General features: G+C 39.2%; 1 protein-coding gene across 3 annotated transcripts in view; it reads left to right on the top strand.

Annotated features, from left to right (window-relative positions):
• The window catches only part of TAFA2 (TAFA chemokine like family member 2), a 417,981-nt gene that overhangs the window by 289,602 nt on the left and 115,256 nt on the right, over positions 1-13,123 (top strand). For 2 of the 3 annotated variants that reach the window (XM_070494899.1, XM_070494900.1), the window contains one exon: positions 2,200-2,306. In XM_070494899.1, the coding sequence (XP_070351000.1) occupies positions 2,201-2,306 (106 nt within the window). In that variant the 5' untranslated portion in view covers position 2,200. Of the gene's footprint in view, positions 1-1,458; positions 1,617-2,199; positions 2,307-13,123 lie in introns of those variants that run through there. The other variant, XM_070494901.1, reaches the window with a different exon arrangement.

Genomic DNA, 13,123 nt, shown 5'->3' with positions numbered 1-13,123 from the left:
CCACAGCATGGTTTGATGAGCAGTGTGTAGGTCCACACCCAGGATCTGAACCAGCGAACCCCCGGCCACTGAAGCAGAGGGTTCAAATCCAACCACTGTGTCATGGTGCTGACCCTGGTAGTTATTATGATTACCCTCATTTTACTGACAATGAAAATACTCTGAGTTATTAAGTAATTTGTCCAAAGTCATATAGCCAGTAGGTAGGAAGCCAGATTTTAAACCAAACAATCTAAAAGGTCAAATACCTACCCTTTTGTACATTATTTTGACCCGTGACAAGACCAAGGTCCATGGAGGGATTGCAGCTTTTGGTGCCACTGAAATCCCTTCAATCATCTCATGAATGGGACTAGCCTCTCATGCACCGAAAGACTCAACGTAACGTCCAAATGACTGATGTTCTTTATCTCATTGTCATTGAGCCCCTCTACATGCTAACCAGTGGGCCAGGCATTTCACATTCCTCATCCCATATTACAGAAGAGCCTGAAACGGGAGAGCCAGAAACTTGTACAAGATCACAGAATTAGAAGCCGGTAGAGTCTGGACTCAAATCCAGACAGTCTGACCCAGAAGTGAGTCCATGTTCTTAATCATACAGTGCTGCCTCCTCAACGTCTGAATTAGTGTGCCCAGCTGCTCTGGGCCAAGACATATTAACATTTATCCATATTAAAATATATAATATATTAATTAACTTTGTCACGCATTTATCCATGTAAAAGACTCCTCTTCAAAATCGTACAGCCATCGTCGCTACCTCTGAGTCATGTTTTTGGAGATGAAATGTTCTGGAAGTAAAGGTGTAAGGAAAAAAGTAACTTAGAGCCTTCAAGAGGAAGAGGAATCAGGCTAAGTCAGGAAGTGACCTCATGAACTTGCACTAGGGCAAGAACCTGTGGGTCAGACAAGAATGGAATGACGAAAGGATGTGAATCGGAGAAGGCACCGGGTGATGGGCATATGGCTTATCTCCCTCAAAAGGACATGCAGGTGGATGTTGTATACTCATTTCGCTTGCTCTTTAGCAATGTACTGTAGTAGTTAATGTAAAGATTTTAGAATTAGACAATTCTGGGTTTGAATTTTTACTCTATCATTAAACACGACCTCAGGCAAATTTCCAAATTTCATCATCTGGGAAATGGGGAGAGACCTACCAACACCCCAAATTTGTTCTGAAGAACAGTTGAAATAATGTATAAAGTGCTAGAGAAAGTAGATGTTGAACTTTTGTTATAGGTAGCTGTTATTTTATTATAACAATTCTTTGCTTTCCTGAGTTTTGTGTGCTCAACTTGAAAATGTGAACTTGCTGTTTTTTTTTTTTTTTAAAGATTTTATTTTTTTCCTTTTTCTCCCCAAAGCCCCCCGGTACATAGTTGTATATTCTTCGTTGTGGGTCCTTCTAGTTGTGGCATGTGGGACGCTGCCTCAGCGTGGTTTAATGAGCAGTGCCATGTCCGCGCCCAGGATTCGAACTGAGGAAACACTGGGCCGCCTGCAGCGGAGTGCGCGAAACTAACCACTCGGCCACGGGGCCAGCCCCATGAACTTGCTGTTTTTCATTCTGCTTTTCCGTTTTCCTCCTACTTCTGATAAAGTAGAGCACGGTGGGTTTCAACAATATTAAAATACTGATGTATCTCCAGTAGTAGTGTTGTTCAGTAAGGAAGCTCTTGTACCAGGTGACTTTTGTAAAAAGCATATTAGAAATAATAGATTTGAAGTGACTTCATTCTGTGCAGGAATTCATCTAACATATTTTATCTAGACTGTTTACCCTGACCATTTGACTTGGCATTGAAGAAGGAATCTTCAACAAAAAAAAAAGTAAAATAAGTCACTTATTTAAAAATTATTCAAACATTTGTGCCTTGGATTTTGTGAATAAGTTAAATCTATATTTATACGGAGAGAAAAATGGTAATGTTTCTCAATTGATTTAGGCTATTGTTAAATGAATGAAGCCTGCCTGAGTTGGGCCTGTCTTATCTCTTACATCATATCAAGGTACTTTGATCAGAAAACTTTATATTTTTTCTGTTCAGGTTTACATGAGCGAACAGCATTTTAAATACAAGAAATGCAATTTTAGGGTGTTAAGGTGTCATGGAAAACTTTAAGTGTAGCACAATTATCATGGAAAAGCAATGCTTTCACATACTCAGGATTTTTATTATATTTTATTTGCAGGATGAGTAAGAGAGACTTACAGAAAGCAACAAAAGGAAAGCTTCTGATAATCATATTTATTGTAACCTTGTGGGGGAAAGTGGTCTCCAGTGCAAACCATCATAAAGGTAAGCTCTTCCGTTTTCTCTCTCGGCTCCCTGTGGAGGGTGACTCCCTCTAACAGACTATAGTTTTCTGTTTTCACTGGTCTGTTAACTTTATTAGATATGGGTCCCTAGTGGCAATTCTCTTTAAGTAAAAATGCTGAGAGAGTTATCCTTAATATGGCTTTGATAGGGGGAGCATGATTATTTAAATGTCTCCAGGATTATTGCCGCTTCTGCAAATAGTGTTCAAAGAGTATGAGATCCCCACTCTGCCTTTCCCGTGTCATTTCCGTTTCAAGACAGTGATGTTAAAATGTGCAGTTGATGTGTAGTGAAGATGAGTTTCAGAGTGCAGTCGTCCTTGTAATGAAAGCACCTTTAACGATATGTACCTTAATAATATGCATATATGCAAATTTCCCTTCAGTGCTTTCCGTGGATCATATTTCTCCGTGCCGGGGTATACGTCTTTGACCAGCATATGGACTCTACCCCTAGAATGATATTTAGCAAGCTCAACTCTGCCATGGAACAGAGAGAGAATATTTGTTTCATACGTAGTGTTAAGCTTGATAGCTCAAAACTAAGCCCTTTCTGTTCTCTTTCCTGAGCATAACTCGGTATAATGAATAACTACCTTTTCCAAATGAATTAAAATAAGGCTGTTTCTGAACTGTCTCTACCATAATCAAGTATTCATAACCTGAGGAGTCATTTTAGATTCTTCTGTGGAATATGATTTTACAATTTAATTCTGACTCCTCCGTAGAGTCTAGACTGGCATCTTACCTTCTTGTTTTACTTCTGGGTGAAGAGGGACTTAAGACTGCCTTCAATTCTGTAACACTTAAATTAGTTACACACGTGCATTTAATGAGCAGTACTTGGAACATTACCACCAGGGAGAGGAAAGATGTGGTGTGAGGGAGTGATGCCTATAAGACAAAATCTTTTCCCCTGTGTTTAAAACCAAAAAGTTATATTTTGAAATATGAATTTTATGAGGAGGTCTTTCGTATTTAATAGTCCTGTTTTTGCCCCACAGTGTGTGTGTGTGTGTATATATGTATATTTTAGAGTTTTCTTCTTTTCATTGATACAGCATACTAATCCACAAATCAAACTTTAAATTCTCTTTAATAATTATTAGCGTAAAATTAAAACATTGTTGAGGAGGACATTATTCTCTGTGCCTTCAAATTGGCAACAATGAGCCCAATTTAAGGACAAAGAAGTGTAAAATAATCACCTTTTAAAAAGAGTTGCAAAGCACTAGGGCCAGGCGCCCTGCCTTGGGCTTAACAGGAGAAGACACGTCATCTGTACACTCCAGATGGATGGTCACCCCAGTGCCCCTTCCCAGCCTGTAAGAGAAGAATTGAGAGAAGTGGGGGAGATTCATAGGACTGTGGGTATCAGCCTGGCGAAGCAAGGGTTCATGATAAAGATGCTTTCTCATCTCCGAAGCCAAGTGATGGCGTCTCTAAGAGAATCACTTAAGACTGCCCCACAGTGAATATTGCATGCAACTTTTAAAGCTACTTTTAAGAATTTTTAAGTTGTGTTATGGTCTATGCTAACTCCAAAACTAAGATCTTTTCTTACCTTTGGGCCAAGAAAATACTTCTTGAAAAATAGCAGATTACACATGGTCTCAGAAAACCCCATTGTTTTGCTGTTTCATTTCTACCCTGCCACTGATATTTTGGGTGAAGATTTTAGGAAAGATTTCTCCACTTCTCCCTCTTCCCTTCCTCCCCTCTTTTCCTTTATGTTTTCCATACAAAATGCCTCTTTTGTTTAAACTATTTTACACTTAAAATAATATGTCTAATGTATACGTGTACTTTAGGACATGTTCATAAAATGAACATCAGTGTGCTCACCACTCAACTGAGAAATGTACGATTTTTCAAACTCTTGAAACTGGCTGTGTCTGCCACTCTGATTTCCTTCCTCTGCCTCCTTATCCAAGATAATCACTATTCTAAATTTTGTGATTATAATTCCTTTGCTTATATTTATTTATTTATATTTTATTTATATTTCATCATATATTTATATATCTTCAAATAGAATATTGCTTAATTTTGATTGCTATTGAATTTACCTAATAGTATTATACTGTATTTTCTGTAATTTGGTATCTTGCCCAAGAATATATTTGTGACATTTGTTATAGCTGATGGTATGTAGCTATAGTTTATTCATTTTTTTTTACTATTGTTCCATATTGTATTGTATGAAGTCACCACAATTTATGTGTTTTATTCTCTTGTATGTGAACATTTGGAGTTCTATTTTCTTGTCATTATGACCAACGCTTCTAGGAACATTCTTGTACTTCTCTCCTGGTGCACATGTGCAAGAGTTTCTCTCGAGCACATTCTGAGGAGGAAAATTGCTGGATCACAGGGCATGCATATCTTGTCTTACTAGATTGTGCCAAATGGTTTTCCACAGTGGTAGTACTAATACAGTTTTCCAGGATATTTTCTTACTGTCTTTGTAATCTCTGCCGTATCTGTAGTTACATCTCCTCTTTCTGTCTGAGTATTGATCATTTGTGTCATATCTCTTCTTTTCTGGATTAGTCTGTGCAGATTGCTGTGTATGTTACCACATTACAATTATCCACTTGATTAATCTGCACAGCTGATAAAATGGATCTTGCTGATGAACCAACAGCTATATTCCACTGCATTCCACTCCTCCTACCCCTCAGATCTGCTTGCTTCTCATTAAGTTCATGCCATCGAGACAATGCTTATCAAAGATCCTGGCTGATTACAATTTCCAAGAAAGTGTACTTGAGGGGGAACAGTGGGGCTCCCACTAATGCAGTTGGCACCAAGGTCATCATTGATACTCATCGCCTGCCCACCTCCCTAGCCATTTTAGAATCCTCTCTCCTTCAGCTAGCACCTCTGCTCATCTAGAAGGCCTGATGTTTTAGCCAAACCTCAGACCTGAGGGTTCTGAGCCCTGGATTATGATGTCTTAATGCTGTGTTGTTGTAATTACAAATTGAAAGTTATAATTGGGCATACGGATGCCAAAAAATGCCCCAGTGGGTCTTCTGAGATCCTAACATATTCTTCCGTGCCACTGCACACAGCAGCTACCCTCTCGCTCATGGTCCTCAGGGTCATTTACCCATCGGTATTTAACTCGTTTCTCTTCTCGCTGGCCTCTGGGGCCGACCAGGCAGCAGCTGTAGCTTTATGTTTAACAGGACTCTCCCTGTTCCCTGGTGGAACAACCCCCCTTCTGAGAACCAGTACTCCCAGACTCACAGAGCCTCTTGGTAGTTTTCACAGGAATATTTTGTATTGGATAATTCTGATGGGAAATTTGTTTTACTCAATAATTTTTGAGTACCTATAATAAAAGCTGAAAATATAGCATTACATAAAAGAAGCAAAAACCTTTGTCTTCATGGAGTTTTTGTCCTCGAGGTGGGAAAATAGGTAATAAAAAGAAAAATAAACTGTTTTATTGTATAAATGCTATGAAAAAAATGCAGAAAGAGGTATAAGAAGTGTTCAAGAGGGATTGTAACTTTAAATAAGGCCTTTCGGTAAGGCCAAAAGTTTTCGATGGAGCCAGCCATGGAAATACCTGGGGGAGGGATATTTCTGGCAGAATGGTAATAAGTATGCATGCTTTCACGTGGGAGCATGCCTGGAGATGATGAGGAGCGCCAAGAAGGCTGATGAGCATAGAGCAGAGTATGTAAGAAAGACAGGGGTGGGAGAGCAGGTCATTACAGAACAGGTAAATGGTAAATGTAGAAAATGAAAGAACAGAATAAATAACTCTCCAAAATATCAGTGCAATAACATCGTGCTCTACCGAACAACCAAAAGGAGAATTGTGTTACTCTGTTTTCTGAACACGATGTAGAAACACTGTAGAAATCCAGAGTATTTGGATTTGAAAAATGAGATATCGAAAAATCAGAAGATGCCATCTGCTTAATAAAATCTTCTGAGCTTTGGGAACTAAAAGTCCCTCACATGCAGATGAATAAGTTTACTGCTTAAACTGCCACAGAGATTCTGTCCTGAATTCTCACGATTGTATGGAGCTGGGCATTTTGGGAGGGGTGGTGATTAACTTAGAGCACAGTGACAGCCAGTCAGAAGGTATAAGCAGTATTTCCCCCTTGGAAGCAATTACATTAGGTCCAGCTTCATATATTGGGGATCAGAGAGGAAACATTCAGTTTAGGACTCCAGGTTCCCAGCAGAAAAATATAGTCATTAATCTTAGAAGGCTAATATGTTTTCTTGCCTTTTCTTCCTCTACCCATCGCATCCAAACTAAATCTAAAGGGAATGGGTCATCGTTCAATATTTGGCTTGGAAAAGGATCTGTATTTTGTGTGAAAGACATACACACAGGCAAGGGCTACACACACAAAAGAAAACCATAAAAGTTCATTTGATTAGGCAAGATTGAAAAATGTTATCCTCATTGTCATACAAAGTAATTACTAATCTGAATTGGAACTTTTGGTTGAATGGAATTTTTTCAAAGAAAAACAAATTTTAAAGTAAAGATGATTTTTAGTTCAAAGCCTAGATGAGTGAGCAGCCATTTAATTTTTTTTTTATTTTGATACCTCTTCATTTGTTTATTCATTTATCCAACCAACTTCCCAGTAAACAAAATCTATATTAGTGACATTTAAGTCTTGGGCTTTAGGTCAAGTTCAGAAGTTATAAAAGTGAGCAGAACAGACATGATCCATGCCCTATGAACTTACTGGAGAGTTGTGAGGAAAAACATTAATCTAATAGGCAAATAAATATTTAACTACAAATGGTATTAAAGTGCTGTAAAGACAGAATTTCAGGATAAGAGTATCTAAGCTGTGAAATGCTTGGAGGGGGGTCAGGGGCCTCCTTTCTAGAGCAGAGACCTCTGAAGTGAGATCTGAATGGGGAGTGGGGGTTAAGTAGACAGCGGGTGGGGCATCCAGGCAGGAGCAGTACTATGTGCAAGCTGCAGACATGAAGGGATAGGATGCTCTGTAGCTAAGAGAAGTTGACTGCCTGGAGGGCACAAAGCGAGGAGGATGGGAATGCACAATTAGGCAGGAGAGGGAGCTGGGGCAGATCCTTTGGGGCTATATTCCAAATGCTGGTTTTCTTACAGTTAAAATTGTTTGATCCAATTCAGCTAGGAGATTACTGGGTTCTCTTGGGCCGGTTTGCAGCGATTATGATATGTACACCAAAGTTTAAGACCCCTGATTTATAATTCATAGTGTTTTAACGACCTTGTTTATGAAAACAATTGGATTAATGTCCTAAGAGAAAGAAAAATGGCCATTACATAAAATGACCCTATTCTGGACTTTTAACAACACATTCTATTATTCATTTTATTGAATTTTCAAAGTAATGTGTGTTTATTTGAGAACCCTTGGTAAGAAAGAAAAATGTCAAGAAGAGAAATCGAGTTACCCATAGTTCTTCCACAATACAAATTTTTACATGGCATTTGAGAATATTTTCATCTGGTTTAATTTATGAACATATGAAATATACTTGAGAGCTCGGTGTTTATTCATTTATTTAATTATTCATCCATTTATTGATGTGGACTAGGTATGTGAGAGACTATGCTGATCGGAGCTGATGAGTCTGCTTTAAATTATGCAGATAAAGTTGCTGTTTTCCTGGAGTTTATGCTTCCATATCCTGATTTTTTTCTTCTCTTTTTTATTTTAAGATATCTCATGCTTACAGAGTAGTGCCTAAAACACATATGCACACTCAAAAGAAAAATTATAAAGCAAACAACTGTGCAACCACCAACCAGGACAAGAAATAGAATGTTGTCAGCCCCTCCAAGCTCCTTCTGCCTCTCCCTGATCACAACCGCCCCTCCACAGACGTGCCCCTTTCGTGACTTCCTACTGCGAAACAATGGAGTATTATTTTATTAATTGGGTTTTAATTGTGCAAAAATGGAATCCTACCAGGGGCAACTTTTTTTTTTTTTTTTTTGGTGAGGAAGACTGGCCCTGAGCTAACATCCATGCCCATCTTCCTCTGCTTTATATGTGGGACACCTGACACAGCATGGCTTGACAAGCAGTGCCATGTCGGCACCCGGGATCTGAACCAGCAACCCCGGGCTGCCGAAGTGGAACATGCACACTTAACCACTGCAGTACCGGGCCGGCCCCTGGGGCAACTTTTTAGTGTTGAGTGATTTCCTTCTTCCCCTCAATATTTTCTCTTGAGACTCATCCATGATGTGATATAGGATTCCACTGTATGAATATACTGAGACATATTTCTCTCTTTTGTGGTTGATGGACATTTGGGTCTTTCCAGTTGTTGGTTGTTATTGACAGTGCTGGTGTGGGCATTATCACACACATGTTTTGGCTCACATGTGCAAAATTTCCCCAGGGTATGTTTCTTATTACTAATGGGCTTTTATGGGTCATATATTAAGCACATATTCAGCTTTACTTTTTGTCCCGATTTAGCAGTTTAATTAGCAGTAACTGATGTGTATTTACTTATATATTTTAAAACTATCCATAAACACAAATTTTAATTAGGGCATGGAAAAACATTATAATAATGTACCCTAAATTATTCAACAAAATCTTTGCTATTAGGTTTCATTGAGTTTTTTGTTTAATACTAATATAAAAATTTTGTGTGATAATTTTTTTCATATTTGATACTAATTTCTCTACATAGTTAACACAATGTGAATTTTTTTAACACAATGTGAATTCTTTTTTTTTTTTTTAGCACAACGTGAATTTTTGAGGTCAAAAAGAATGAAATGGGGGCTGGCCTGTTGGCGTAGTGGTTAAGTGATGGCATATGGCCTATTTACCTCTGCTTTGGTGGCCTGGGGTTTGCGGGTTTGGATCTTGGGTGTGGACCTACACATTGCTCATCAAGCCATGCTGTGGCAGCATCCCACCTACAAAGTGGAGGAAGACTGGCACAGATGTTAGCTCAGCGACAATCTTCCTCAGGCAAAAAGAGGAAGATTGCCACAGATGTCAGCTCAGGGCCAATCTTCCTCACCAAAAAAGAGAATGAATTGGTTAGGTTTGTATCATTCAACATTCAGTCAGGAAAAAGAGTAGTTTAAAATAGAGAATTGGTTGCAAAAGTGTTGAAAGGGCTGGAGAAGGAAGTAGGGAGTGGTGGTACTGCTACCCAGACGTTGGTAACTGTAGAGAGCTGTTACTGCCCTGAGAGATGGAAGAGCAAAAACAAAAGCACTGTTCCCCAAAGCTCTGAGTGTGTTTGCTGCTGAGATTGCTGAAGCCCTGCTGCTGCTTTACAAATCACTTCCGCTGCCGCCGAGAGGGAAGCCTGGAACCAGTTCCTCACAATATTGCAAGACCCGGGATGCTGAATGCTGCCAATGCTGCTCGCCTCTGCGCCAATGCTGCTGAGCCCACAGGCATCCACATTATCCTCCCTTAGCACTTCTGAAGCCAGAAACAGGAAAAAAATAGATGATTCCTTCCTTCCTTCAGTTGTCCTTTCTCCAAGAAGACTCCAAGATGGAATTCACTATGCAAGAAATTTATTGGGGGAAACACTGGTGGGAGGGAGCAGGAGAAGCTGGGGGTGAGCCCTCAGATCATGAGGAACTGCTGACACCTGTGAAGGAAGAGAAGGCAGGAAGGAGGACCGAAAGGAAGAACCTCAAACTTCAGCCCAGTTTTAAAAAATTTTGACCCGGCCAGTTTGGAGTCCCTGAGCAAGGGTTGCCCTTAGAGGGAGCCCCATAATGGGCAAAGAGGCCAGGCTGCAGTGTTCCTGTGTACTCCGTCACTGACTGATGGCAGCTCCCGTAAAGTGTGGTTTTGGCGGGATCCTGCGATGGATCCACAGGTGGGGCAGCTGGAGGCCAGCAGTCAACTCTGCTCTTCGCAGTGGGTTCTTTGGAGGGAGTTCCCAGTGCATATCTTTGTAGCCGCCACGCTTCCACGGGCAGAGTCCAACCACAAACCAGCCAGCAAGGGAGTCTGGGAAATCTAGTATCTAAGCTTCCAGATCCTTTCAAAACAGAGAGGAATACAGAAGGGTAGATGTTGAGGAAGAAAATGACAAATGTCTGCCACAGGAATATTTATACTTATTGTCAAATTTCTTTTTATTCCCTCACAGAGGTGTATAAAACTTCCCATCTCACCACCTGAAAATGTTGGCTACTAATTTTTAAAAAATATCTTTATCAAGTTAGAAGGTCCTGAAATGGTCTCTTATTCATATTTTAATCTATATTTTTGAATATTAATGAATCGATAGTTAATTTTTAAACTATTTTCATTTTCTATTATTTGAATTATTCAGTTGCTTTGCCAAGTCAATGTTTCTGTTATGGGTCGTTTGGAAAACCTTACAGAACTCTTAAAGCTTGGGCACATTCATTGTATATTTTCAGTTTATATGCTTTTCAAATTTAATGTTGCTTTAAAATAATTTTTATATTTTTCAAAACATAAAATGTCCTATACCGTTGTTGGAGAAAATTTGGAAAACGTAAAAATATAAAGAAGAAACTTTAAAACACCTATAATCCTGCTACACATATATTGCTGTTAACTTTCAAATATTATTCATATAATAATATTAAGAATATACTGTATCCATAGGTTTGTTTTTTCCTTTCTCACTTATGATATTGTGAGCATTTCTTCATGTTTCCTGTGAAACTATTTATTCAGCCATACGGTATGTGTTGGGTTTTTGAGCTGTTTGTTATTTTGCTCTGGTAAAAATAATGCTACACTGAACAATCGTACGTGAAGTTGTTTTTCCTCATATCTGTTTATTAGGCTAGATTTGGAGTGATGCAATTGCTAGGTCAAATGACTTAAATTTTAAAATGCTTTTATGTTTTGACAATATATTTTTAACTATAAAAATAATGTGTGTTCATTTTAGAATATTTGGAAAGTATAGAAGAAGCACTAATGAAATAAATATAATCTAGTGTACTCATAGGATGTTCATTAATATTTATGCATATTAAAACATCTGCATTTTGCTACATACTATCAAGTTGCAAACATCCCAATTTATGTTCCCATCAGCAAGGAATGAGAATGCCTGTATTTACACACTTCTGTTGGCACTGAGATTTATCATCCTATTTAATATTTGCCAATTTCATCCTGTTTCAGTTTCCAATTTTTAATTTCTAAAGATGATAAACATCTTTTTGACTTATTGATCATTAATACTTTTATTAATTGCCTTTTCATGTATTTTATCATTGTTTTCATTAGATTACTCTGTTTTTCTTTGTGGCTTTATAAGAGCTCTTTATTAAGGATTAACATTTTGTGTTGTATTACCAGCAGTTTAAATTTCACGTAATCAGTCTATTAGCATTTTCTGTAAGAGTCCAGCTTTAGAGCCCCAGACAGTCTGAGTTTAACCCGGGCTTGTTCCTTTACCAGCTCTAGGTAATCTTTTTTTGTTGTTGGTTGGGGGAGGGGATGGGTCTCTGGATGCTTTTAAAGATGGTTTCTTTAACTTCGAGTTAAAAAAATTATTTCCAATGTGTGTCTAGGTTTTGTCACTTTTAATTATTGGGTGAATCTTTTCAAGCTTAGATTTCAGTTTTCAGAGAAAATCTTACTTTCATTTTGCCTTTAATTAATTATTCTTGTCCTCCCCTTTGATTTCCGGATCTCCTATTGTTTGGCTGCTTGACCTCCTAAACTTGTCTTCTAATGGTCTTATGTTTTCTCTCCTACCTTCCTTCTCTGTCCTTTTGCTCTATTTTTCTTTTTGGTGGGGAGGTATTTCTTCACCTTTGTTGTCCAAACCTGTGCAAAATTTTGATCTTCTTTTATAATTTAATTTCTTTTTTTTTTTTAAAGATTGGCATCTGAGCTAACATCTGTTGCCAATCTTTTTTTTGTTCTTCTTCTTCTTCTTCTCCCCAAAGGCCCCCAGTACACAGTTGAGTATTATAGTGGCAGGTCCTTCTGGCTGTGCTATGTGGGACACTGCCTCAGCATGGCTTGCTGAGTGGTGCTAGGTCCACGCCCAGGATCCAAACTGGGGAAACCCTGGGCCACTGAAGCGGAGCATGCAAACTTAACCACTGGGCCACCAGGCCGGCCTATATACTGTAATTTCTGGTTGCTCCCTGTTTTTGCTTTCTGGATGTTCTCCTGTCCCCATTTTTAAGTCTTTCTTCTTGCATGGTCTCTCTTTCTTCTAGGATTTTGTCCACACTTTGTTGTTTTGGTTTCCATCGTCCATGCTAGAAGCTTTCCTTAGAGAGCTGGTAATCCCACATCGTCTGCCCGCGGAGCTCTGAGCGTGTCAGCGGGGTTTGTGGAATTTGAGATTCAGGGTAGGATGATGTGGCAGGACTTTAATTGGAGAACCACCAGTGTCAGTATGTTTAGGTTTTCCTTTTTAGACTGGCCAGATTCCTGAGATAAGAATCCTTTAATGTCATGGCTAAGAATGTCAGAGGGTTGAGGGTGAAGGTGGCTGAGGAGGGTGGGCGGGGCTTATGTCTCACCTCCCCGTTCTGCAGTTCATTGAGTTCCTTGTCTTCAGTGTGGTGCCTACAGCCTCTGCTCTGTCTTGTGTTCCCTAGTCCAGACACCACCTCTGTCTTTCTCTCCAAAAGAAGAAACCTCTAGGCTTTTGCCGTGGTGACAGGTGGGGCAGCTGCCCAGCGACATGGAATGATGAAGAGTAACTAGAGAGTTAATTGCTTCTGAGACAGCTTTCCCCAGTGCTCCCAATTATAGCCCTCAATTTACCCCTTCCAGACCTATCTGCTGCTTCCAGTCCCTCATCCTTCTG

The sequence above is a fragment of the Equus asinus genome, chromosome 22, assembly GCF_041296235.1.
Source record: "Equus asinus isolate D_3611 breed Donkey chromosome 22, EquAss-T2T_v2, whole genome shotgun sequence".
In the NCBI taxonomy this organism is placed as follows: Eukaryota; Metazoa; Chordata; class Mammalia; order Perissodactyla; family Equidae; genus Equus; species Equus asinus.
The sequence above is the reverse complement of the archived record's forward strand: the minus strand, read 5'-3'. Positions and strand labels throughout refer to the sequence as shown.